This window comes from Populus trichocarpa, chromosome 10 (genome assembly GCF_000002775.5).
Source record: "Populus trichocarpa isolate Nisqually-1 chromosome 10, P.trichocarpa_v4.1, whole genome shotgun sequence".
NCBI classification, from domain to species: Eukaryota; Viridiplantae; Streptophyta; class Magnoliopsida; order Malpighiales; family Salicaceae; genus Populus; species Populus trichocarpa.
Genome location: NC_037294.2, coordinates 19,259,204 through 19,286,844, shown reverse-complemented (window position 1 = coordinate 19,286,844; position 27,641 = coordinate 19,259,204). Strand labels below are relative to the sequence as shown.

Here is a 27,641-nt window from a genome sequence, read left to right as displayed (position 1 = left end):
TTAAACAGTTTTGAAAAGACAGAAAGTAGGAATTAATGTCACTGAAAACAGCATTTTGTCTCCCTGTTTCTCTCTCTATCATTTGCCCATGTGTGCTTTATTTCTAGAGCATTGAAGCATAAGAACAGATAAGAAAAGTAAGCACTTACTAGTTGCAACTGTTGCTGATAGGCATCTGAGTTACTCTCTTGGCTTTGACAGAGGTGGATGGATGCTGTTTGAAGTCTTCAACTGCCTACTTATTGTAAAGTGGCCAACAGCCCAACCTGATTTAGTGTAACATTAAAATATGCTTAGTTATGGATAATTACCGCATTAAGTAGATTAAAAACTGCATGATAAGGGGAATTACTGCAAACCAGACAAAAAGCTGTCATGAATCATGCACTCTATTTCCAATGCCTAAAGCTATGAATTCTGCATATAAAACAATATAAATTTGTTCTCTTCAACTTAAAGAGCATATTTAAAGCCGTAATGCACACAGCTTGATTTTGATTGAAGGAATAAAATATTGGCTAACAATGTAACATTATTTCTACGACACCGACCATGTTGGATTTGACATTGTGCCAATTCTACATGGTTGGATCTGAATCCAGGGGAAAATAATTAAGAAAGTTACAATAAGTTGCTGACAAACATACACTCAAGTCTCTCTCTCTCTCCCTCTTTTCTTTCTCATGAAATGAACTCTCGAGGACAGAGACATAAATATAACCAAACCCAATTAGTGAGATGGCATCACAGCAAAAATAAGGTCACCATTGACAGACTGCATATTTTGATTCAACTGCTTTGTTGAGACTGCATTTTCACAAATAGAGAATGCCATGGAACCTAGAATCCAGTAGCCGGCTGCAAAAGGAGCGGCAAAGTTGTACAAAAGGGCAGTAAGCTTTGTGGATACACAGTTTATTAAGATTTATGGAAATTCCCATATATATTCCAAGTTTCAAAAGTTCAAGGACCCTTGTTCCGTATTTTCTTAAAATCATTCTCTTTAGCAAAGAACTTTTCATGATGCCAATTAAAAGGAGAAATGGCTATTGTACTTGCCTGGCTGATGACATTATTTTAGGATAAATTACTATTTAAAGCAATTATATCTCTCTTTTATTTTAGCCCAACTAATGATAATGATGATTGGATTTTCCATCAGTTTATATGTGGAGATTATTAACGAATAAAGTCCTTTTAAGGCACGAATTAGGAAAACCTTACCCAATTTGAGAATGAAATTGTAGCCCACAAGGGAGACCCAAAAGAAACCCACTTTTAGGAAAAGTGAGAATGTCTCTTGCCACAACAAAAAGCGTTTATGACACTTCCAAGTGATGATTATAAAGAGCAAATCTCAACTCTAGTTCCCAAACAAACCAGCTTTCGTACAAGTATAATCACCTCAACACAGATAAGTAAAAGGCATAGGACAATGACAGGGCTGGGCTCTTCGTGCGGAGCATGCAAATTCCTGCGAAGAAAGTGCACAAGCGAATGTGTGTTTGCACCGTATTTCTGTTATGACCAGGCTGCAGCCCACTTTGCCGCAGTGCACAAAGTGTTTGGTGCAAGCAATGTTTCAAAGCTATTATTGCACCTACCAGTACACAATCGAGGCGATGCTGCTATCACCATATCTTATGAAGCACTGGCTAGGATGCGAGATCCTATATATGGCTGCGTTGCTCATATCTTCGCACTGCAACAACAGGTGTCTAAATTGTTTCTCGAAGTGCCCGAGCACTTTTACAAATCATCTAGAATATAAACGAGTTCTAGCTGAAAACACGAGTCTCTTACATTGTTTACCTTGTCTTGCAGGTTGCCAGCTTACAAGAGGAGATAGAAATCCTTGAGAACCAGATGGCTAGTCTCACAGTTGGTGTCGCCGGTTTTGGAAGTTCGCCAACAATCTCAAACCCGAACTGTGAGATGCTGTTTTCCTTCCAACAAGATGCCATGAACACACAATATTACCAGAATCCACAATCTGCACAGCTAAACCATTCAGGATATACAACTGGGAACCAAACTTTTGATGGCCAGATGAACGTGCCACTTACTCCTTTATATGGATGGGAAGACCAAGACATTTTTTGCAACTCTCACCCACGTCCTTTAGAGAGACTCCTCGAGGAAGTTGACAAAGAGATCTTCACATATTGTTCATGGCCGGACAGCGGAAACATCATCATATGAGAAGATCCAAACTCTTGGCGAAAATGTTAATGGCAAGTCAGGGATTGTGCAACAGATGTTTCATGGATCAATAAGGAAAATTTTGTGTTCGCATCTTTGTATTTTCAGTTGTGTAGATTACAACGATTTCAAGGTCAAGGTATGAGCTTCCAAATAAGCATTTCCAGTCATCTCAAAATATCTAACCTCACTCCCGCAAGCAATCATATAGGTAAGACACATCCAGAAAATTCTCTCAACAGTAGCAATGACAATATCCCTAGCAGTTGGCAACACCACCAGTCATGAATCATAGAAATATTACGTGATTCAAAGTATTCAATAGATAACTTTTTTCAACGCCACAAATGCGAGGAACTTCAAATGAATTCCTCAGAACCCAAACCAGACTGATTAGGCAGTTTGCAATCAGGTCTCATGGTCATGAAAATATATTTCAGACTAAAAGAAAACCCAATCTATCTGGAAAATTATTTACATTCTGCGTGTCAAAATAGATCATTCAGTAAGCAGCCAAGAAAAGCATGTGCCTTTTGAAATGTACTAAACACGATCATGCTAGGAATATAACACGGTGTGCTCAATCCAATGAAAATGCATCCACATTGAACACACACTGAAGTACCATCTAGAGAAGTAGGCTTCACATATGCAGTGCCTTTCCAAGCATAAGATTGAACTGATGCAACTACAAATAGTTTCCTACTCATAGCAACAACCACAGTTTGCTGTTTAGGACCGGTTTATCTATCATATGTTGGGAATACCGCTTTTGCTCCACGCATTCCGTTGCACAGAATTATTGAGCTCCTTCTCATATGCAATTGTACAAATGCAGATCAAGCTCTGACACCGTTAAACATCACCTCACTATCTCATTAACAAATTGCAAGATTAATAACTGCATATAAAAAAGATCATAACAATTTATAAGTTATTTATGTGTACATATAGATGATCGAATTCCAAGAGTATTATAACTTCATTGTTAAAATTAACAGCGGAAACGCCCATGCTAGAATGACAACATAACTTTAAGATGAATACTTCTCAATCCACTTTCTGCAAGGATGACTGCCTTCATTTTCAAACCTAGAAGTGGCTGGAACTCCTTGCACAGAGAGGCATTGAGCCTCAAGCATCGTCCCACAGCATAAACTGCAAATTTTGATTTTCTAGAACGCTCAAGTTTGGCAGAATCTTCCACTCCAATATACAGCCGAAAAGAAAACAGTGCATTTTACAGTGAGAGATTTCGTAAGTCCACTATTTAGCAGGTCTGAACCCAAATTATTCTAGAGAGTTGTGGAAGGAACAAATGGAGGGGCCTCTGCACATTGCCCGTGATTTGTCAATGACAGCAACACCACAAGAGGTCCAAGCTAGAATTGAATAAGGCTTCCTTAACAAATGTGAGCTTGAATAACATAAAGAACTTTTCTGGCTGCATCTGGGAACAAATTTTCGACTCCCATTTTGTAATTTTATCACAATTGTGATTTGAAAGATAAAAGCATAGGTGTATTCTACTTTCATCATTCAGCAGCGCATCTTTGTAATCCAAATCGAGTTCCCACACATCGGCACCCTTTACTATCAGATTAATTACATCTGTAAAAAGTTGGATGATGAAACTAGTGCAGAACCAGATAAAGCACCTAAGCATATAATATGCATGCGATAGCACCGACAGACAGAAAGACAACATACAGATAGACAGGCAGGCAGATGCAGAGCTACATAGTTTAAGACAGCTTGAGTAAAATGTTTTGGCACAAGGTCATCTGGATATAAATCTTCACAGCAACGACATGCAAAAGTGATGCTGTGATTCAACAACAACTAAGCCTCCAAAAAGTGATACTGGATACAACAACAGCAAGTTATTTAACAACACTATGTGCAGTTACAGGAAGCACTCCTGTTTTGACAAAAATACAGCCAATTTAAAAATGAAGATAAGGCATTCAGCTCTAAATATATATCTTCTTTCTGGGGAAACTGTGGCCTAAAATTTTAAATGACCTTTAGGTTTCAGCTAATAACTCGGTAAAGCTTTATTTATTTTTTGGGTTATGCATGTGGGTGAATAAACAAAACCTGAACTTATTTTTTTGGTTATGCATGTGGGTGAATAAACAAAACCTGAACGGGGGCGTTAAATGTGTGGAGCAAACAGCAAAGTATAAACAAATACACAAAGTAAACCTAACTTGGTTGGCTCATCAAATTTACTGGTTCAAAGATTGACAATACTCACAATAGCCACCATCTCGTTACTGTGTTCTACTATACAGTTGTCTACTGAAACATAGATGTCATTTGCAAAGATAACATAAAATATTTACCACAAATACACAGGGCCAATGCATTGCAACAGAGATAATGCTTGCCCATGACATGGAAAACCACATAATCCTTCAAGACAGTAATTAACTAGGGAGGTTATCCTGAATTGACTGATTCACTTAACATAAAATTCATTCAATTTCACATGCCACTTTATCCTGTCTACTCTGCAAGACAGTTACTTAGATTAACTACTTGGTTTTCAATAAAAATGATTCATGGATTGCACGACTGAAATAGTTCATTCCATGCTGGCTAAATAGGAACCTCTTCATCTGGACATCAGCATAGAATGGAACGGTCATTGTAAGGAGATGACCTCGGTTCTTTATGCCACTCATCCATCACAAAGGATGGCCAAAAAAAATAAAATTTCCATTAATAGTAAAAATTCTTCATGCATTGCTCATTTAGTACTGTAACAACAATACAAAGGGATGGAAGTCAGAACATAGTTAAGGGAACAATATGAAACTCAAAAAACTTGTGAACCCCACATCCACTCAAACTTCTGTGTAGTTTTGGCAGATAAAACTGAAGAAAAAGTTTGAAACCTCAGAGATACTTAGATTTGAACAAAGTTGGCAGATAAAATTGAAGAAAAAGTTCGAAACCTTGGAGATACTTAGATTTGATCAGAGAAGCAAATCCAACACCTGACTTCAAAATGTTCTATGAGCCTTAATTAGCCATGAACCCATCCTCACTAGAGGTCTGAAACAGAAAAATAGAGTATCAGTATGCAATTAAAGCAAAACCATGACAAGAACGTTTGTGAAAGACAATAACCTGTCTCAAGAGCACCATTCTCTGGCATTCTGGAACATCTTTAACCATGGGCTAGGGCCTTTCTTGTCCACATTCCACTGTGTGGGGTACCAAGGGAATTGCCACATCAAGAAGCAACGCTCAGGATGAGGCATCATTGCAAGATGCCTCCCATCAGGAGAACAAATTGCTGCGACTCCTAAAGGAGAGCCATTGACATTGAAAGGGTAAACTTCTGTTGGATTCCCATCATCATCACAATATCTTACTGGGGCCAAGTTTGAATGAATCACTCCATCAAGAACGCCATCATCAGGAAAATATGCTCTTCCCTCACCATGAGCAGCCCATACACCCAATGTGCTGCCCTCCATTCCTTTGAACATGATAGCAGGCGAGTCCTCTATTGTCACACTTGTAAAGCGGCATTCAAACCGACCAGATTCATTGTGAACAAACCTTGGTTGTGCTGGGTCCCCTCCAGCACCAAACACACCCCCAACTTGGGGGCCTGGGACCCACCCCAATAGAGCCATGAGCTGACACCCATTGCAAACACCAAGACTAAAAGTATCTGGCCGCCTATAAAACTCTTGAAATTGATTCAAAAGAGGCTGGTTAAATCGTATGGAAGCAGACCAGCCTTTTGCAGAATCAAGCACGTCGGCATAGCTAAAGCCACCCACAAACACAATACCGCGGAAATCACATAGAGAGATAACTCCATTCAGAAGGTCTGACATTGTAATATCCCAGGGTTCAAAACCAGCAGCATAAAAAGCTGCAGACATCTCTCTATCTCCATTGCTACCTTCCTCTCGAATGACAGCTACTTTTGGTTTCGAAGTTGCAATCATATATTTCTCATCTGTAAAGGAAGGAGTGAAGGACATTCTCCAGGTAGGTTCATGCCTAGACTTCAAACCTTCCTTCTCTAAGTCCACACAAGAAGCTAATCTTTGAAACTTCTCCAGATGGAAACTGGTTTCCTCCCAAGTGTCTCTAAGGAAAGAGGTTTCCTCCTTCAAACAAGTGACCCCATCAACTTTCAATTCTATCAAGGGTGAGGCAGTCACTTGTCCAATGATCTCGCCAGAAACCCCAGCACTGTAGAGCTTTTGCATTACAATATCCAAGTTCTTTCTGCTAACTTCAAGAACAAGACCAAGCTCTTCTGCAAAGAATGTTTCAAAGTGGCTCTCCCTTTTCGAAGTCAAGTCCAAAAGAATACCACAATTCCCAGCAAATGCCATCTCCAGGGCACAGACAAGTAGCCCACCATCACTAATATCATGGCCAGAAGAGATTATTTCGTCTGAAATAAGATCCTGGACACTCTCAAAAGTTTTTTTCAGGTAAGAAACATCGTCAAGGTCTGGGCAGTCATCACCAACTTGGCCAAAAGCCTGAGCAAGAGCAGATCCACCCAGCCGTCTCTTTCCCTTGGCCAAATCAATGTGAAGCAGTACACCCTCATCTCCTAGCTTCAGATCAGGGGTTACTGTTTTTGTTATGTCAGGGCAAGTGACATATGCACTGATGACAAGATTTCCCGGGGCCTTAACAACCTCACCACCTGCATGGGCTGCCATGGAAAGACTGTCCTTGCCCCCATCAATAGCAATGCCAAGTTCAATCATAGCTTCTGAAAGAGCTGTGGCAGCATCATACATGTCAGCTCCTTCCCCATCCAGCTTGGCAGCGTACATCCAATTCCCACTTGCCTTGACATCAGAAAGAGAAGTAACCTTTGCCCAAACCAGATTAGTGAGAGCTTCTCCAACAGCCAGTCTGGCCATTGCCTTCGGATTAACCAGACCTTTGATAGGTTGTTCCCCGATGGCACAGGCACCTCCAGTCAAGTCAGTGTAAGTCTGAGCAATGACAGCAACATCAGCAAGTGTAATCTGCAAAGGACCAACAGTTTGCTGTTGTGCTACAAGACCTGTGACACACCTATCCACTTTTGTTGTCAGGAAACGTTTCGAACATACAGATGGAAGTCTTAATACTCTCTTTAAAGCATCCATCACAGTGATCCCTGGAGCAATATCAAGTGGCTCTCGTGCTGGAACCACCCGATGAAACTCAAAACTTTTCTGAGGCATGTCCCCAAGAACTTTCTCAAGCTCAAGATCCACAGCAGGAGGAGGAGGAGGGAGTCCATTTGCACGACATTTCTCAATAGCTGAACTATCAACCAAAACAACACGTCCCTCACCACTAATTGTTCCAATAACAGCCATCGACACCCTTTCCCTTTTGCAGATTGATTGTAAGAGGTCACGGCTTTCAGCCTTCACCAAAATTGCATCTTGCTCCTGATACTCTGCGCCCCAAATCTCCAAAACAGACATTGTGTGATCACCAATAACAATTGCCCTGATGTCAATTTGAGCACCCTTTGGATATATAATTTCCTTAACAACATTACAGTTACCACCAGCTCCCTGATCATGGATACTGATGATTGGATTGCCCTCACCCATCTCGATGCAGGAACGAACAACACGATACAGTTTCTGTGCCATCTCAGCATCTCCACGCTGTACAGCATTAAAGTCAAGATCTGCATCATTCTGGCCACTCACCATGCTTGATGCAGCCCCACCTCCCATTCCAATTCGATAAGCAGGACCTCCAATCTTTACAACCAGCATGCCAATATCAGGTTCCCCTTTCGTTATGTGGGTGTGATCAATTTGCCCAATGCCTCCACTGAACATAATTGGCTTCAACCATTCCCGCCTCTCCCCACTAGGAAGTCGCATCCCGAAAGTTCTAGTGTAGCCCTGAATCAAGGGCTCCCCAAATTTGTTTCCATAATCTGATGCGCCATTGCTAGCATCAATAAGAATCTGCAAAGGTGATGCCAAGTTTGATGGGTATGCGAAAGAATTATCTTCCCATGGGGCATAAGACCCCTCAATGTTCAGATTCCCAACACAGTAACCAGCTGTAGATGCAACAACAAATGACCCCCTACCTGTTGCATGTGTATCCCTGATTCGACCCCCTGCACCGGTCTCTGCCCCGGGGTAAGGTGCCACTGCACATGGGAAATTATGAGTTTCAGCTGTAAATAAAATATCAAGGTCACGGTCAATTACATTTAAGGGGCATGTCAAGCCAGGCTGAACTGGCCGCAATTGCTTTACAGGGAAGCCTTTGATTGCACTCGAGTTGTCCTTGAAACCAATGACAGAATTATTTGGATTCACCTGCAAAGTGCTCTTTACGATCTGCATAAGAGTTCTATCCATGGGCTGTCCATCTATAACAATCTTCCCAGTGAAAAACCAGTGCCTGCTGTGCTCGCTATTAGACTGTGCAATGTCAAACAATTCCACAGTTGTCGGATTCCGCTTGATGTCCTCCCTGAACAACCTAGTATAATACTGTAAATCTTGCTCATCAAAAGCAAGCCCCATCTCCTGATTGATCTCCTCCAACGCTTTTCTCCCCCTCTCCATAACAGGAACATGTCGAACTTCCTCTGGAACTACACTGGCATCAAAAGACATTAGCTTCTGCGTATAAACACACTCAGTCATCCGATCATGAACCATTGCAGCAAACTCATTGATTTGATAATCTGGCAACACGCCTTTACTGTACAACAAGTACCTTCTTGACCGTTCCAGTCTAGTCACCTCCGTCAACCCACAAGCACGGCAAATTGATACAGCATTAGCAGACCAAGCTGTGGTAAAAGACAATCTAGGCCCAACCTCAACTATCACAGCATTCACTCCTTCCTTCGTCTTCTTCTCGAGAAAGCTTTCAGTCCCCAAATTCTCTGGCTCATAAGTTTCTTGGAGAAGCCACCTAAGACACCCCAGCTTCTGGCTTGAGACCCCAGACTGAATACCGATATTAAAACACTGCTCAGTTTGTAAACCAACAATCTTGTTTGAAACTTTCGTTTGAGCAGACTTAAGTATTTCAAGAGTTGCACTCTCTTGAATCAATGGAATGCGATAGAAATGAATTAGTTCTTGCACAGGCTTTTCAATAAAACTTGATTGCTCATCAACAGAACTCGTCCCAGCCCCGGAAACGAAAGCTCTAGGCTTTGATTGAGCACGACATCTCAACGAAACACCCCTTTTATTAGATACACCAAATGCAATCTTATGATTACGAAGCGTCCCCCACAGCAACTGGTTTCGTCGATTAATAGGCAAGTCTCCGTGTACAAACAGAGACTGCCTATGAGTGCCCTGTAATAGAATTGCAGAAAGAGCACGAATCACAAAACCAATCACATAGCACAAGAAAGAAGAAGAAGAGGGTTTCTAGCAGAATTAACAAGAAACTGAATCCTATAAGAACAGGAATGAGAAGGATAAAACTGAAAATTTATTCTTCATAACAAAAAAAAAAAATAATAAGTGATCATATAAAAAAAGAACTTACACGCAAGAATTCTGTTGCTGCTGTAATTTCTCGAGCACCCGCCATTCTATTGCACTTATACTAATTCAATAATCATAACAGAAACAAAAACAAAAAAAAATAACTACATAAAAAAATAGAGGCAATTTATGAAATAAATGATTGTCAAAACATGAGAGACAACATAGCATGAAAAAAAAAAAGGTTTACCTGGAGCTACGATATGCTGGTGTGGTTAGGGTTTTGTGTGCGCGTAAAACCCTACGCTTAGAGTAAAGTAAGAGAGCTGAACGAGAGAGTGTCTATTTTTCTTTGACGAAATTGGTGCTATTAATATTCGTTCACCGTTCCGCCTCTTGCATAATAATGGATATTGATATGCATAAGAGTCCGTGGTCTATTAATTTTCGCTCTAATTACAATTTTACCCTCCCCCTTGTTAATCTAACTCACCTGAGTCAGTTTTTTTTTTTTTTTTTTAATGTCGTCGGGCTTTCTTGCCATGGAAATTCCTTTTCCTTTCAACCTTTAAATTTTATTTTTTTTTAACTATCGCTGTAAAAAAGAATTATTTGTTTAGAGGCACGTAGTTGTGTATTTATTTGGAAATATTTTTAAAATAAATTAGATGTATTTATTTGGAAATATTTATAAAAAAAAAGAAGAATATGGGGAGCCATTTTCTTAATTTGATTTGAAATCCTAATAATTGTTTCGATTATTCGTTCTTTTTTATATAAAAACTTATTTGATTCAATTAAACCCTGATTTATAATTGATTCGATTAATTGTAAGTTTTTATTAAATGCTGTTGTAAATCCCATATATTTTTATAATATGATCCGAAAACTTTGAAAGATTTAATTACGGCCTAAATAACATAAGATACTTGGTAGAGTTTAGGATTCCACGTACATCATGGTGGAGAGACAAATCCTGCAAAGTCGGACAACAGGGGGTTTCCTTTTGTCCGGTGAATGGCGCGCTCCTTTTACTCCACGTGTCACTTCTTTTTTCAACGGCAAGCATCGTTCGCGAGGATGTGGAGAGCCTATTTTCTCATGCACAAATCCGATTTTTGTTAAAACTCAAAACTAGAGAATCCAATTTTTATGAGAGCTAGAAGAAAAGAGTTCACTTTTTAACTGGGGTAATATTTTAAATATATTCAAATAATAATTTTTTATTTTATAAATTTATTTTTAACATTAAAACAATCCAAAAATATTAAAATAAAAAAATATTTAATTACCACAAAAACAAACAGATTTTTAATCCATCAATCTTTAACCTCAAATCATATAGCTATTGTATCAAACACATTATTTTTCCTTCAATTTCCATGTTAACACAACTACTCTGTGTGGGTTATTTGTGTTGAAATGATAAATTTTATTTCTTAGAGTAATATTATTCGGTGCAATGATATTTATAAAAATATTTAATTACCACAAAAACAAAAATACTCTTAATCAATCAACCCTTTAACCTCAAATCATATGCACTATTGTACTAAACATATTATTTTTCCTTTAATTTCCATGTCAACACATCGAATATGTGTGGGTTATTTGTGTTGAAAAGTGAATTTTATTTCTTAGAGTAATATTATTCGATGCAATGATATTTATAAAAATATTTAATTACCATAAAAACAAACATATTCTTGATCAATCAATCAATAACCTCAAATCATAAATGCTGGTATTGTACCAAACACATTTTTCCTTTAATTTCCATGTTAACACAACGACTATATGTGTGTTATTTGTGTGTTGAAATGGTGAATTTTATTTTTCAGAATAATATTATTTGGTGCAATGATATTTATAAAAAAAATTAATAAAATATTATTGTTATTTCCACTTCCATAAACTATGAATTTTAGCTTCGCACTTAAGTATATATGGTTTGGTGCAAATAAATTTGCTTAGAAAAGGTATTGGTTACCAACCATTAGGAATGATAATGTCACCATATCCAACATCAGGTTTTTACTCAAACTCTTTTCAATTAGATCGACGTGGAGGCGAGTGAAAGATTTTTTTGACCAAGTATTTTAACTATTTTTATTTTTATTGTGCTAATAAATAATTACTATAGTAGTAATTAAATGATATAAGTTATGTAGTTGATATTGTATTCCTTTTAGGTGCGTAGTATAAATAAACTTAATAATTAAGTAATAAGCACGTAATTTAACACTGTATGTATGATTTATAAACATAAAATAGATCTTGAATGTTTTATACGTATAATTGTACTAATCACTGCAGTTTATTGATTAATACATGTTATTGATAATGTTCAATGAGATAATTTTATATTTTTAAATCACATTTATTTTCAATATAAACTATAAAAATAATATTATTGAGAATGAGATTATTTCCATGCTTTTTTAGGATGGAATCTTGTGAGGTGCTACAATTTTTTTAATAATAAAAAAAAAACAGGAGAGAATTGTTTTTTAATATAAAAAAAAGGGCCAAGTCAAGTCTTGCCGAATGATATTGTAGACGTACCAGGTTAGATATGAATATATAGAAAACTCATCCCAATCGGCCGCATCACAATCTCTGTCGACCAAAAAACACTAATCAATGTTAACATGACCTTGACCAGAAGCTTTGCAATTTGTAACACTCCGAACGGCTATGATATGATTAAGAACTGGTTTATTTTTATGTTTTAAAAGAATTTAAAAAATTTAATTTTTTATTTGATTTTTGTTGTGTTTTTATATAGTTTTGATGTATATATATTAAAAATATTTTTTTAAAAAAAAATATTATTTTAATATTTTTCAAAGCAAAAACTTCAGCTTGAAAAATGTTAAAAGTAAAGGGATCGGACTTCATTCCTGGCCATTTCTTTGACCATTAAATATGTGTTTGGCTTAGAGATATAATAATTTTTTTTCAAAGATATAATCTTTTTAAAGCACAAATCACAATTTATAAAAACAAAAAATACATGTTTTTTTTTTTTTGTAAATCTCATCAAAACAAGTCAACCACACATCTAAACCAAACACTCCTTAATCAGAAAGCAGAAAACTTCACAGGTCCAGGTTAAGGTTAATCAAATAGTACGAAATTATAAAATCTACATTTTCTAGAGAAATTTTTCTAGCTTGGACCTCAAACAGAATGGATTCTGGTTCACAATTGAACACGATAATTGATTTTACTGCAACATATCTTGCAATCGGAGTTGCTAATGATCTGTTTAAACTCAATTTCACTTAATTTAATTACACATAAGATTTGAATTTAATTAATAACATATTATAATTTTTATGCTTGGAATAAAATATCAAGTCATATAATTAAATTTGATCAGTAATCTCAACTATTCTATCCTGGATCATAAAATATTTTCTTTGTTAATGTGAAAATAAAATCCATAATTATTTTACGATGAATCATGATGCATTTACGAGTTGGATTGAGATACAATTTCATCTATTTTGAGTTGGATTTCCTTCCTATTGGAATTGAATTTGTTTGGATGCCGAAATTAATTTTGTTTTTTGGTGCAACCAAGTGCTCATATTGATTGCTGCAGTCCTGAAGTGTCTGTCTCCACGCTTGCTTGTTTAGAGCACACAAATAGAAATGACTGCAGCTTCTCTCAATTCCCTCTTGATCCCAAGCTCTTTCATCAGGCCAAAATATTTGTCATAATAATGACCCCTGCCCTTGTGCCTCTTCGTATCAAATTGCATATTGCAATATGGTCTGCAAATATGGTGGTTTTTTCTTCACTTGTTGATCTGAGAAGGATGAGAACTGAAGTGAAAAATGTGTAATAAGCCTGCTACATCACAAGCGATCAGTAAAATTGTGAGTGCAGATGTATAATAAAGCTATAGTTAATTGAAAATGAATCCTTACACCCCACGCATCATTCTTTGTTGAAAATCGTGGTTCACCATCAACGTACAGAGGTGCTTGTAAATGGGGATTGATGATCAGTGGAGGTCTGGCCGAAGGGTAAGTTCATCGTCAATGTCATATCTGGAGATCCATTGTTGGGTCCAAGAGCTCTTAAAACCATTGCCAATAATATAGAAAATCCCTGCAGACAAGACCCCAAGCATATCTATTCAAAGATTATCTGCCTGAATAAAAAATTCATCAATGTTCGTTTCTTTATCCAATGCTCTTGCTGAGGAAGAAAACGAGGCATTAAAGATAAGGGTTTTTGTAAGAAAAAATAAAGAGGGTACTTTTAAAAAAACTTTTTGATTTGAAATTACTATCCTCTGATTTGCTAGTCTATTTTTCATGATCTGGAATTTAAATCAATACTTTTAAAAAGAATTCTAAACACATACAATGATTTAATACCTTAAATTAAATTTAAAAACACATGAATTAATTTATCACTTGAAATTAAATTTAATTCCAGTGATTTCAAACATGCCATGAAACATTCAACGAGGCCATCAAAAGTTGACGAACGGGAACCATAGCATTAGTGAAATGTCAAGGCGGCAGGTTTTGGCCAAGACACCACACCACTTGAATGCAAGCTAGCACTAACGTCCAAAGTATTGTGCAGAGTCTCCAGTTCCAGACATCAACATTCAATTAATGCTTATTATGGTTCACCTATACAGCATGGTGCCCGAACATACGAAGAAGTCAATGACACATCGAGGGCAAACAAACCGACATGACAAACAGTCTGTAACTTGTAATAATATCCTAGCTCAATTTGAAACACATGAAGATTTGAGCCTACATGTGTGTGCATTCAAAATTATGTGCACTTGAAATGATGGAAGAAACCCATGTTCGAGTTCGAGTTCAAATCAAACGAGTTTCGGGAATGAGAATTGGAGTCTAAAACATTCTTAAGCGTTATAAATGGCACAACGTTCTGGTTTTTTTCTGGATCAGTAGCGAAGCCAACAGAGACAGATTCAAGAAATTAAACTGTAGTTCATATGAGACCAAGATATTGCAAAACACACCCCCACCCGCACACAAATCAAACAGCAGCTGCACAATGAGATAAAGAAAATTCATGAGGCATTTCAATTTTTCCTGGATTAGCACTCAATCACATCACTTAATCCAGCTGTTAACAATTGACTTGGGCAAATTAAGTGGTCATGGCAAATGGCTCGTTTTCTCCAAACAAAATCAATCACCAGTCGTCGTGCAGTTACATAGTATTCTTCTTTGACACCAGCCACTTGCACTTGCAATAAATCTACATCTGCCCGCTGGAATTGTCAAATACAAGAAACCTTCACAGTTGGTCACCGAGATCCGCAATTTAATTGAATCAGAAAAGCAATCTTTCTTTCTGGTATTCTACGATTGAAATTCTTGGAAAGATGGCATTCTTCCCTTGAAGTATGAGCCACCTGCATAGTCGACCATGCTTTCACCCCCATCCAAAGAAAGTTAAGGTCTTCCCTACTTGCGTTAATGTCACATGCACACAAATAGCTAGCCCATACCTGTTCATAATTCTTCAACGTCTATCTAACCACATTGAAAACTTGTCCTCAGGATTACATCAACCACCTTTGACTAAAATGGTGTAAAATGGACAAAAATCTTTCACAATCCTCACGGCAGCTTACCCAACCAGCAATAACCAACATCTTATCATACACAAGTAAGATCACGACACGCGCGGTCTCGGTTCTAATATTTCATTGCAAACAAATTATTATTTTGGTGCTCAATAATTAACAGAATTAACAAATTTAAAAGAAAATCATGCCCACAAGATCACACAGAGCTCTAGTTATCGCTAGCTATAATCATCGGAATGCAATTGGCTTCTTCAATCTTCAACTTACAATAATATATGTTAGAAAGCTCGTGCATTTAATTATTTTTCTAGTTGTAAAGCTCATCCACAACTTGAGGGCATTGTATAAATTGATTGCATGATTGTACAAGACAAGAAAAGACGAGAAAGAACTCAAACTGAATCAAGTTCTAAAACAAAAGAAGAGACATTATGAAATAGATTCGCTCTATGGCAATCCTCACTGAACTTCTTTTTCTAATTAGAACTTACTAAACTGCCAAGCAATGAAGCAAAGATTGCTATAGATCGAAAATACCCAGACAATGGTAAGCTAGTCGCAAACTTACCCAAGTTTCTTGTTGATTGGCAAAAACATGTTTCACCATGCATGCATAAGAGTTACAAACTAGTACTACATATCTGGACTATCTGAACTTCGACAGTACCATATATACACACACATAATTGGGTACATGTGGTTATTGAAACCTAGACATTTACTTACCAGTAATAGTTTACTGGAAGTTGCTACATGCTAGATGAGATTGGAAACCATTTGCCACATTTGGCCAGGAATGCCCCCTCGTGTCAAATAGAGTCATTCAAATGATCAGCTCAACTTGGGAAGTACTGTCCCAACGTGCACTAATGATGTAAAATTCCACGCCTTTCAAAAGTTCGACCAACTTGGAATATGAAACGACCGATTCTAATGCAGGTGCAGATGAATCAAACCCCACATTTCATAGTCAAAGGAAAAAAAATCAACCATCACATTGATGGAAGCTGACTACTTCCAAAGTTTTCCCAAATCTCACATTTCTCAAACAATGTTTCACAAAATTATAATCATTCCGATGAGAATAAAACCAAACGAGGCATAAGATAACATACCAGAATATGCTTGGCATGCTTACCTAAGAAAACAAAAAAGGTTCCAAGATCTCATCCACAAATTTCCATTAATTAGCACCAATCCCAGTTCCTGACTGGTATATTTCTTCTCTTCCTACATCATCAAAAAATACAATATTCTTCCACAAAAGGATGATTAGAGAAAAGCAAACAGATCATTACATTAACGCGTTTCAACAACATCGCAAAACCTGACGATTAGAGCCAGCTAGTTTACACAAAAACTAATCCAAAATGTCCTACCTTCTTCGCTGTGCTTGCATGAAACTGTCTAAAGTATTTTTGCACATGAGTCAGCTAATCCAAACTAACAACTCTTCTCTTTCTCTCAAGCACATTCTTAGTAAGAGGGGGGAGGGCGGGGAGGGGGACACCAAAACATATCATGTGGCACTTGTCCATTAGGTAACAAATTAGGAGGCAAATTGTACCCAGGGATTGAAACATGCTCACCTAAACCCTGAGAAGATTGAGTCACTGAATTATTACCGCCACCGCTACTGGCACCACCACCTGCAGCAGCATTGCCATTATTAGTCCCTGGTGAATTCACTTGCTGTTGCAATTGCATCCCTTCTTGCTCTTGCTCCTCGAGTGGCAACCTTTCATAAGTCGCATTACTGAACGTTGCTGCAATCACCATCACCGGCCCTGCTGCTATCAGCTCCCCCATCACAGTACCTCCCACCACCTGTCCTTGTCCACCTGCCAAATAAACAGTCAGCCCCGTTGCTCCTGGAGGCGATGGGGCAGGGAGAAACGAACCCGACAGTGACAAAATCTCGAATCTTCCATGAAGAGTGATAACCCCACCAGGAGCTGCAGGCTGCCTGAGAGTAACATTGTTCACAATACCACTTCCGCTAAGGATAGAAACACCTCGATGGCGGCGATGAGAGAAAGTGGCAATGCTCTCCACGATGTCACTGCCGGAGCTGATTTCCAAGACATGGCTGTGGAGAGAATTAGGGCTTTCTTTGGTGATGACAATGGGAGGTTTTGGTTTGTTCTTTGAACCAGCAGGTCGGCCTCTAGGCCTGCGAGATGTGCTACCACTGCCTGGTTCAATGGTTTCGAGAGCAGTGTGGTCGCCAGATTCTTGGTTGTTGGTGTTGTCTCTGCTATCTTCATGTTCCTCCTGGTTTTGAGTACTGGGAGGTGTGGCGGTGGTGGTTGTTTTAGGGCTACTGGTGTTGGTATCAGTGAAATCCTGTTCTCTTCTTGGACCCAACCGGTTCAAACCGGGAGGAGTGCTGTCTTCTTCAAGATTTCCCAAGTGAAGAGATGGAGATGAAGATACTGGATCTACACCTCTCATGGCAACATTTCCAGCCCACCAGCGATTTGCCATGTTTGATTCTTGATAGAACCAAAAAAGCCTAAACTTTTGAACAAAAAAGAAATCCAAGAGACAATAAGCTAAAGATAGCTTATTTGTGCTGCAACTTTTTTTTTTTTTTGCGTGTGTTCTTGTCTCGCGCTATTCAGTATCTTGTTGAAACAGTAACTGACAACAACACCACAGCAATGAAAGATGGGAGAGTATCTTGGCCTTATTAATACCCTCTTTGTACTGTGCTTGCTTGCAGGTAGCTAGACGCAGATTGGGAGAAATCTCTAAATGTACAATCCCAAATCCAAACAGATAAAGTCCAAGACCTTGTCCTTTATACCTTCTCAACAAAAGAAAGAATCAAACCCAGCCCAAACTCACTAGCCCGGCCAGTATATACTACTGTCTGTCTACCCATGCTGCATGAATCCGCCATTAGACATAAGGGTTTCCTTCGTTTTGCATGCGAGAATCAAAAACCCTAAAGATTATTAGCCTCCAGATTGATAAAAAACCAGATCCACCAACATAGATAACAAAAACCCACTTCTCTAAACCCGGCAACTCGTTAAGATCTGAAGCCAAACATGCAAAAAATTCTCACCTTTCCCATTAAAAAGACCTTGAAGAGGAAACACCAATATAAAAGAAACTCACCTAGCCTCTTACATGAATACGTGAGTGCTCCTATATAGGTGCAAAGTTGTTTGGTCAAGGAAAGAACAACTTTACAACGCTGAAAGTACACGGGAGTCAGCTTAGTAGGGCGAGCCAAGAGAGCTTCTGTTACAGGGGGTCCTCCAAATTTTAGTAGTTGAAGTTGCCTGCTGCTTTACCAGCTCTGTGATGTGGGCGTACGATAAAAAGCACATAGGCGTACGATAAGGTTTCGTGTAGTGCGTATCACTACATCCTATAGCGGTTTGCAGAGCCTGGTTTTTTCTTGTCTCCCTGTTATTTTTTCTTTTTTTGGTTTTGTGAACTGCAAGTTTCAAGCTTCTCACTCAATAGCTTTTTATGCTATACACCCACCCACTACTTGCCATAAAAGCTGGACCAATGACCTAGCATGACGCTAGTCAATAATTACGGATTTTCCTGGTAAATTACCAATGTACCATTATGTGAATCCTTCCCTTCTGGAAACTCGATCAAAATTATTTTAAAAACAAATTAATTTTTTTTATTTAAAATTAATTTTTTTATATTTTCATATTTTTTTATATACTAATATCAAAAATTATTTTATTTTTAAAATAAATTTTATTTTAATATATTTCTAAAAAAATCACTTGAACCAGCCTATATATTAAGGGCAATTTTGATATCATGTTCTCCAGTAAAAACAAAAAAAGGTGGATGTTAATATGTTAATAGAAAGTAGATTTATGAATTTTTTTGAAAAATGCATTCATAACGCATGAATATTCATGGCATGCAGAGCAACTTAATTTGACCTTTAAACATATAGAATATACTGACCTCCTGGACACTTTTTTTTTAAAAAAATAATATTTAGTTACTGAAAATTAGTAAAAAAAAATTATAAAATAATTGTTCATGACAAATATATAAAAATGTTAATTAAGGTTAAGTCAACATGGGATATCTTGTCGAACTCGTGGTCTAGATTATATGACTGAAATAATTCAATTAAAAGTAAAAAGAATTGTAAAGCCTTTTAAAAAAAATATGTTAACTTTTTTAAACTCGTGACCCGTGTCATTAAACTTAAAGTATCAAATCTAGAAAAACCATGAAGTTCAATTTCCAATAAATTAAATATTAAATGATGAACATGAAAAAAAAAATATTTCAATCATGCAAGAGAATTTTAAAAAATAACAATTCAAAAAATGAGAATCAAAATCACTATCACAACTATTATTAATAAGTAATACCATCACTATTATTATTATTATTATCACCACTTTCACCACAGTTATTGCTAACATTGTCATTCTTAGTAACAATATCAGCATTGCCATTATTATTATTATTATTTTAATAACAATCACCACAATCATCATCACTGTTATTATTATTGTTGCTATTGTTATTGTCATTATTATTATCATCACAACAACTATTATTAATATTTTTATTGTCGTCATTATTATTATTCTTCTTCTTCTCTTTATTGTTATTGTTGTTGTTTATAGTAGCGGAAGCAACAATATTGTTACCACCACAAGATTTACTACTATTATTATCACCATTAATTTTATTGTTGGTGTTGTCATCATTCTATTATTATTATTATCACTGCTATCATTAATAAAATTATTATCATCACCATCGTTATTGTTATCATTGCTAATTTAATTATTGTTTTTGTTGTTGTTATCATTTATAGCATTATTATTTTCATTTCAAAACTATATAAACTTGGACAAAAGGATCAAGAAAAACAATAAAAAAAATACCAAATTGAAATCATTATTATCATTGATAACCATCGCCCACGCGCGTGTAAAATGTGCAATGATTTCAATGCGCTAGTAACTTTTCAATTAAAAAATCATTATTTTTTTAAAAAATTACATTACTACTCTCAATTAAACTTACAATCAACTATAAAAATTGGCTAAAAAACCCAGATACCCATAACTACAATGAACTAAATGTCTTGCATCCAATGGTACATGCGTAATTCTAGTATGTATAAAAAATAAATAAGAAAATACCTAAATACCCCTACTCGAGACCATTTTTTTTATATACTTTTAGGGGTATTTTGGTTCTTTTACTATTCATAAAACATTGAATATACACAAATACCCCAAATTAGATCAGTGGTGACTAACGCACCTCATGAAAATACCAAAATAACCCTAGTTTTAAAGGCATGTATTTTTTTATGGGAATGACAAAATAGTTATTACACTGTAATGATTAACAGTAAAATATGAGAGGGGCTACAGTGAATCATCCTTTTGTTTTAGTTGTTTGTTAATTTACAAGTGATGTATCGATATTTTTTGTTTTTACCTATACTTTTTTTTAAAAAAAGAATAACCCAAGATGGGGTAATAACTTAGTATCTCTAGGCTCAACCAAACACAAATATATTTTTACTATGTGACGAGTCAAGTATATTTTATCTTGTGATGATATACTTTACTCGGTGACGAGTCATTGATATTTTATCTCGACGAATTAGAGACATTTAGTTGACACTATAAACCCTTATCTTAAAAAAATAGAGAAGCCTCATGGAGTATAAAAATGACGATGATATCTCTCAAAGTCAGGTTATGAATCTCTATTTCCAGTGATATATTTATTTTTCAAAGTTTTTCTCTAGAATATAATAGTTTTTTCTCAAGAAAATACATGCTTAAGCATCATAAAGTCTCCGAATTTCTTAAATGGAACATTTTGCAAGTTTTAGGCAGGCATCGGCCACATTGATCAAGGAAAATTGATTAAAATGTCAAAACCAAAAGATTAACCGATTATTCAAGATATAAACCTTACTCTAAACTATTTGGATTTATTGGAACAACAATAACAACAAGAAGGATACTAATTTTTTTTTAATTTAATTTAAAATGATAAAGATTATCCAATACTCATGCATGTGAAAATATACAAAGTTTCATGTTTATTTAAGTTTGTTTTGGATGATAAAAATAACCTTCAAAACAAATAAATAAAAATTAAGGTGTTATTTAGTGTCACTATATGGTTTATTGTTTTATATGTTTTTGACAAAGAATTAATAAATGATTTTGGATGAATTGTTACCTTTTTTTTGCGTGTGAGTAATTTCAAAAATTAAAACAGGCTTGTTTAAAAATAGTTGATTACATTTTCAATTCATGATTTTTTCATTTTATGTTATCCAAGTCAATCAAGTTTTATTTTTTCAGATGTTTTATTTTAAAATAATCGTTGTTGAATTGATATGCGTCACAATTACATATCTATAAGGTGAGTAGAGATTTTCTAGCTTGTTTCTAATCTAGTGTGTTTTTTTTTTCCGGTGTTTGTATTTTAAATTATTTAATTTAAACATCTTAACTTTAAATAATTTACCAATCATGTTTTTTTTTAATTCATTGGTTTGTGGTTGATGTTTATATCACTTGACATCCCATGGGATAAAAATTAAAAATTAAAAAACAAATAATGAATAATAATGGATTTTTCTGATGATCATTGTCGTGGATTTGTGCTTGAAATTGTTATTTTTAAAAAATGATTGATTTTTATAATTTACCAAAATAAAGGTAGATAAATGTTTAATTACAATGAAAGTGAGTGAAATTGAATGTATTCAAAATCTATTTTTCCTTTTCTTTTTTCTAAAGACTTGCTAGTTTTATATTATATATTTTTTAAATTTGAATGAATTTGATATATATTGTTTTGTTGTTTATTTATTTATTTATTGTTCAAATATGACCCGTATAAAGATGTAAAGTAGGCATTAAAATAATTTATTTAAATGCGTGTGAAATAGACGAGACAAGATGTCATTTAGAAGAAAAATGGTTATTGTTATACTTGTTAAATGTTTTTTTCATATGAATAGAATCAACTTTCATGGTCGCATTTTTCTTGTAGTCTTACAGAAATTATATATGATTATATATTATTTTAAAAATCAATCAAATTATATATATTCCATATTCTTACACTACTACTGATAACAATGTTGAAAGACATGAACATGAATATTTTTTAAATTTATCACCAGTCGAAATACGTTTAAGCTGATACATGTAAGTTGAGTTAGATATTTATATCAATAAAAAAAATTAAAAAAAATAAGAAACTACAATATCGCTATAGCACCCTCAATTACTGTAAAATAAAATAAAATAAGAACTGTATTCCGTGTTGGTTTATAGCGAGGAAGGGTAGGAGAGCTCAAGCTAGTATTTTAATGGATTTTCTGTGGTGGGGGTGCGTGGGACAGAGTGCAAGAAACTAGTTGGGTGGCGAGTGGGAACACGTCATTGTCTGCAAGTCCCGACAAGGTATCGAATGCCAAGGTCTGGAACATGACTCAAATAAAATACAAGGCCCCTGCCGTCTCTACTGCAATCTGCGACCCAACCTGCTGGCCGCTGGTGAAGAGGTCTAATACATTTCTCACAGCTACCCATAATTATATCGATCTATCTGCTCTTATCTTGTCTCTGTAAAATTTAATCCATTTTTCGGTGCCCGTGTCCTAGCAGTGTTTGTTGCCTTTTTGAAGCTTTCCTTCTTCCTTCGGTTTTGTGTTCCCAAAGTGGTAAGTAAAGGCCGCAGCTTGATGCTCAGTTTTGGCCCATTTCAATAAATCCGCCTGCGACCACCTTTACAATCGTCAGAGCCGTTTCCCTGGTTCGCAATTGCCCGTCCAACTCACCCAGGGTGTAATTAGAATTTTTTCAGAATTTCTTATGCTAATTGTGTTCCTTTCTCGTTTTTACTAACACACGACTCTGTCCTCTGTGCATGCTTGTTCTAACCAACAATTAAAAAAATCACTGCTATGAATTCAAGACGTCCATGAACCGGGATCCAAACCGATTTTTTGAAATAAATTTTACCAGATCTCGGACCGTGAGCCCGTGAGCACAAGTCCTCTGTGCATGGCCCGTGAGCACAAGTCCATACCTTCAACAATTATGACCAAACTAAGCCCAAAAGGCCTCACCTATGATAGAAACTAAATGGGCCGGATTCTCAAGGGATTGGCATGTCGATGATGTGTTTGGGCCAGCCCAGGATTGTTTCAATAGTTAAACCTAAACGCTCGTTCAACTTGTCGTGCTGAAGGATACAACGATTTTCTGGAAGTTGCCACACCAGAAGACAATCCTCGCATCCAATCCCATTATTCTCGTTATCCATATCAATCAGAAGTCAGAACAGAGCATTGACTTACTGCCTTAGGAATCAAAAACGAAAATGGCTCATCTTCTTAACGTTTCTTTGTGCACCAAAATCCCACCAAAACCCCCTCTCTCACTAACCAAACCTTCCCTCTCAATCCCACGCTTCCTTTCCCTCTCCCACTCTCGCTGTCCCAACCCACAGGTACGTTACACCACATCTCACTCTTCTTCTTCTTCTTCTTCTTCGGTTTTAGCGAAGTTCACTTTCTCGTTGTTTATTCAACAACAGGCATTGATACTAAACAAGCAACTGCTAGAAGATTTTGCAAAGACAGGCTTGCTTGCTCTTCTCTCTGTCTCTCTCTTTTTTACTGATCCTGCTCTTGCATTCAAGGTTAAAAAGCTGAGAAACTCGTTGTTTCTTTATTTGTCTAATTCTGTTTGCTGTGTTTTAACTTATGTGTTGATATTGTTTTTTTAATTAAATGTGACCAGAAAAAAAATAAAACTGATTGCTTCATTTATTGATTTATCTGGCAATGTGGATTGTGTAAAGGGAGGAGGACCGTATGGTTCTGAAGTTACGAGGGGCCAGGATCTTACTGGCAAGGATTTCAGTGGCAGAACTTTGATCAAGCAAGATTTTAAGACAGTATATACTTTAGTTCTATTTCTTCTTTCTTTCTTTCTTTATTTTATATATGTATTTTCAAAGTTTGAGTGAGTTTGTCGCTGGTTAATTTCTTTGTAACTGTTGTGTGTTTCAGTCCATACTAAGACAAGCCAATTTCAAAGGTGCAAAGTTGTTGGGAGCTAGCTTTTTCGATGCTGATTTAACAGGTTCTCTAACCTTGTATTCTGTTTCTATTTTACGATTCTGTGATCTGGGATTGAAAAGTCATCGACACAGATTTCGTAAATTAATTAATTGGAAATTTAGAATTTTCAACTTTATGAAACTGGAAGTTTTGGTATGGGCGTGTGCATGTAGGCAGAGTTCTTTGAACTAGGATGGTGTGTTTGAAATGTATCCTTTATATCCTTAATGTTTGTGTGTTTGAAATGCAAGCAAGATGCTTCTTAATTGACACGGGTTGATGTGTTTTTATTCATTTCAAAGGGGTTAGAATTGAAGTTTCTGTTTTTTCTAGCTTAGAAGGTAGCATAAAATTGACAATGTGAGGTAGATTAGGGAGAGATGCTAGCATGGGACTCAAACTGTTGGGTACTTACAACCTCTAATACATACAGGCTGGAAGGAAGTTCCGGATCTATATGCCTTCTGAGAATTTTTGACGTAAATGGATGATCGCCAAGTGCTAACAGTTTGAAATGTATGTGTATTCTGTGTGTATACTATTTTAGGTGGAAGAATAATTTTTTTCTTAAACGTGCACATAGATAGCTCTGGCTTTAAGGTATATGTTAAACACGATGTCGTTACTATGGTTCAGAACTTGTCAAATTTAGCTATGCATATTGCAGCTGTTTTAGAAAATATGGTTCTCTTCTTATGCTTCCTGGATAATGGTTTCTTGTTTCTTTTTTTCTATTTTGGCATGTGATATAGGGGCTGATCTTTCAGATGCTGACCTTAGAAGTGCGGATCTCTCTTTGGCGAATGTGGCAAAGGTGGTTATTCTTTACAGCTTTTGAAAGCTATTATCTTAGATGCCTAGTAACGCGACTAGAAGTACTTCAACAATGCAGTCATTTTTCCATGTTGTCTTAGTAATATAATTACCTTTCCAGCAACTTCCTTGGGGTACCTTCCTATGTAAATGTGTTTTCAGATGCACATTCAATTTACTAGCAGCACCAGCCTGCCTGCAGACATGGTAGTAGTTGATACACTCCAGTATAATTTGTTGAACCTTAAAGAATTTATCTTAATTCTATTACTTCACGAAATACTTTTGGTGATGTCTTACTTCTGACTTCACCACTTTCTGCAGGTAAATTTGAGCAATGCTAACTTGGAAGGCGCGCTTGCTACTGGCAACACATCTTTTAGAGGATCAAATATAACAGGAGCTGGTATGTTGCATCACTGGTTTTACTGTCAAGAACATCTATCTGTTGAAGAGGTCATGATATAAAAATTAGACTCTTCTCATTAGCAACCGAGCTAATTCTATTTGTGCCTTGTGTCATCACTCTAGGAGCCAAACACTTGAGTGATAACAGCTAGTTGTAAAATTTGTTTTTCTGGTACCATCCTGAGATGTGTTTTAGAGATTGGATGTGCCATAGAGGAGAGTGTTTGAGTGTGATAACTGGTATGTTTCTGTTGTTTGATTGACTTCTTGTGTGATCAGATTTCACAGATGTGCCTTTGAGAGAGGACCAACGTGAGTACTTGTGCAAAGTTGCCGATGGGTAAGACCTAAGTATTGCTTGTAAAATGCAACTGTCTGTCTATTTTGAATAGATCCACATTAAATCGAGCCATTTCTCATCAGGGTGAATCCAACTACTGGAAATGCAACACGCGATACATTGCTTTGCAACTAGTTTATTTTCACATTGAAGTGATGAAAAACAGGGAAGCCGCACCAGTGCATCTGTAACAGCTGCAATTTTCATTTTAGCTCAGGTTTGCAATCAACTTGTTGTAAGTAATGTAAAATATCAAATCAATAGTGTTGCTTTTATTCTCATCTATATAAGAAGTATACATGCAACTGTATAATGAATCAAACATCTATCATAAACTGGATTCTTTTGTCACCTCTTTGGAGTCTTTGCCAGATTGAGGATACCATAAATCAAGTATGCTTGTGTAATCATTTACCGTTTTCCATGAAATTGTTAAAAGGAACCACCTACTTAACAAATGTTCGCGATGAAATCTCCTTTTGTTTCTCATCGCTTTGGTCCACTGCACCGTCCCAGGATACCCATGGAGCAAAAGGAATTTTCTATCAATTTAGTTTTGTCAAATTTGTTTCCCCCTCCACATAATACTACAATGTTAATGAAAGAAACTAAGATTTCCACGCTTCAGTTGGTATTGACAGTCTCCCATTGTTATTCTTCCTATACCCTTTTCAGTGATTATATTTTGTGGAGCATCGTCCTCGCCTTTGTCTATGGATTCACCAATTTCAACTAGTTTTCTTTGCTCTCTGTAATTACCCCGAAACTCACATGCTATTTGCTTGTTCGTAGTCTGAAGAGGTCTTCATTTGCTGTGCTAATCTCTATTAGCAAAGATATGATGGGGATCCGTGGGTAAAACTATCTGTATAGATGAGAATCAGGTTGCCCTAATCAAACAGTTGTCAAATGTAATGATTCCACCATCGTGGTTGGCATTATTTATGCCAAGACCAGGATTCTGTAATCACGCTGGATTCAAGGCTCATAGCGTTCCAAATGATAGACTGAAGGTGTAAAGGGCGCTGCCAAGTTTGAAAACCAGTGCAGTATCGGAGGTCACACAATCTCGAGTCACGGTCCAATCCAATAATTGCATTAAAAGCCGAGTGGCATTGGCATTAGACTTTATATCATTCAAAAGCAGCTTGATGCTTTCCTTTCACCTTTTATCTCCCCTTTTTTAATCAACAGTGCCATACTTCACTTGTGTACCTTTGGTGGTTCGTGGTATATTCAGTGGCAATTCAAAAGAACTCCGATTGGCCCTTTTCCGCCTCATGTAGAGTGGAGGATCCACTCACATGAAGCATTTTGTATCTTTCTACCCCAGAAAAAATTTTCAATTCATCATGCCGTGACTTCTAAGAGCGGTTGCTGTGGAAATTCTTACATTTTATCCCTAGGTTGAGAGGAAATCTTGCACTTATTTCCTGGATGGTGCTATACCACCATACACTTTCAGCAGTCTTGATGCTTTCGCTTTTACGGGGCCTTTTCTCCCCCACTCCTTTTCACCTCTGAGCATTCCATTTTGTCGCAAGTGTTGGAATGGACTGTAGCAGTGGAAGTGATAGCTTTTCTCTCTCATCATAGCAAAAAGATAAGAAAAGAACGGCTGGTTTCGTATGTAAGAAAATGTCAGCATCTAAAATAAATTAAAATAATTTTTAATATTA

General features: G+C 36.5%; 4 protein-coding genes across 5 annotated transcripts; 2 read left to right on the top strand and 2 right to left on the bottom strand.

Annotated features, from left to right (window-relative positions):
* The first annotated feature begins 734 nt into the window (after window positions 1-734).
* LOC7490379 (LOB domain-containing protein 29) lies at window positions 735-2,368 on the top strand. Its single transcript, XM_002316235.3, has 2 exons — window positions 735-1,714; window positions 1,825-2,368. The coding sequence occupies exons 1-2, from the start codon at window positions 1,322-1,324 to the stop codon at window positions 2,200-2,202; spliced, it is 771 nt and encodes a 256-aa protein (XP_002316271.2). The 5' UTR covers window positions 735-1,321; the 3' UTR covers window positions 2,203-2,368.
* Window positions 2,369-4,929: 2,561 nt separating this feature from the next.
* On the bottom strand, window positions 4,930-10,065 carry LOC7490378 (probable phosphoribosylformylglycinamidine synthase, chloroplastic/mitochondrial). Its single transcript, XM_002315173.4, has 4 exons — window positions 9,928-10,065; window positions 9,739-9,798; window positions 5,341-9,542; window positions 4,930-5,265 (listed from the first exon to the last, which is right to left on the bottom strand). The coding sequence occupies exons 2-3, from the start codon at window positions 9,781-9,783 to the stop codon at window positions 5,346-5,348; spliced, it is 4,242 nt and encodes a 1,413-aa protein (XP_002315209.4). The 5' UTR covers window positions 9,784-9,798; window positions 9,928-10,065; the 3' UTR covers window positions 4,930-5,265; window positions 5,341-5,345.
* Window positions 10,066-16,431: 6,366 nt separating this feature from the next.
* On the bottom strand, window positions 16,432-18,766 carry LOC7458128 (AT-hook motif nuclear-localized protein 15). Its single transcript, XM_002315172.4, has 2 exons — window positions 18,404-18,766; window positions 16,432-18,321 (listed from the first exon to the last, which is right to left on the bottom strand). Exon 2 carries the CDS (start codon window positions 17,762-17,764, stop codon window positions 16,754-16,756), a length of 1,011 nt encoding a protein of 336 aa, XP_002315208.4. The 5' UTR covers window positions 17,765-18,321; window positions 18,404-18,766; the 3' UTR covers window positions 16,432-16,753.
* Window positions 18,767-23,517: 4,751 nt separating this feature from the next.
* On the top strand, window positions 23,518-26,313 carry LOC7490377 (thylakoid lumenal 15 kDa protein 1, chloroplastic). 2 transcript variants are annotated; one of them, XR_002984400.2, is made up of 8 exons: window positions 23,518-23,785; window positions 23,873-23,977; window positions 24,140-24,235; window positions 24,351-24,423; window positions 25,154-25,215; window positions 25,336-25,421; window positions 25,539-25,620; window positions 25,902-25,962. XR_002984400.2 is itself a non-coding variant. In XM_002316234.4 (8 exons), exons 1-8 carry the CDS (start codon window positions 23,657-23,659, stop codon window positions 26,095-26,097), a joined length of 660 nt encoding a protein of 219 aa, XP_002316270.2. In that variant the 5' UTR covers window positions 23,521-23,656; the 3' UTR covers window positions 26,098-26,313. The 2 variants fall into 2 exon arrangements, 1 of the variants encoding a protein (XP_002316270.2); XM_002316234.4 differs by lacking the exon at window positions 25,336-25,421 and adding an exon at window positions 26,046-26,313 and having other exon boundaries at window positions 23,521-23,785.
* The last annotated feature ends 1,328 nt before the right edge of the window (window positions 26,314-27,641 follow it).

What these genes read in the sequence shown, in the direction of transcription:
- LOC7490379 (XM_002316235.3), top strand. Translation starts at nt 1,322, where the DNA reads ATGACACTTCCAAGTGATGATTATAAAGAGCAAATCTCAACTCTAGTT. An exon ending in TCTTCGCACTGCAACAACAG is followed by an intron (nt 1,715 to 1,824) that starts GTGTCTAAATTG and finishes CTTGTCTTGCAG; the next exon opens with GTTGCCAGCTTACAAGAGGA.
- LOC7490378 (XM_002315173.4), bottom strand. Translation starts at nt 9,783, where the DNA reads ATGGCGGGTGCTCGAGAAATTACAGCAGCAACAGAATTCTTGCGT. An exon ending in CAGCAACAGAATTCTTGCGT is followed by an intron (nt 9,543 to 9,738) that starts GTAAGTTCTTTT and finishes ATTCTATTACAG; the next exon opens with GGCACTCATAGGCAGTCTCT.
- LOC7458128 (XM_002315172.4), bottom strand. Translation starts at nt 17,764, where the DNA reads ATGGCAAATCGCTGGTGGGCTGGAAATGTTGCCATGAGAGGTGTAGAT.
- LOC7490377 (XM_002316234.4), top strand. Translation starts at nt 23,657, where the DNA reads ATGGCTCATCTTCTTAACGTTTCTTTGTGCACCAAAATCCCACCAAAA. An exon ending in CTCGCTGTCCCAACCCACAG is followed by an intron (nt 23,786 to 23,872) that starts GTACGTTACACC and finishes ATTCAACAACAG; the next exon opens with GCATTGATACTAAACAAGCA. An exon ending in TTGTGCAAAGTTGCCGATGG is followed by an intron (nt 25,963 to 26,045) that starts GTAAGACCTAAG and finishes ATTTCTCATCAG; the next exon opens with GGTGAATCCAACTACTGGAA.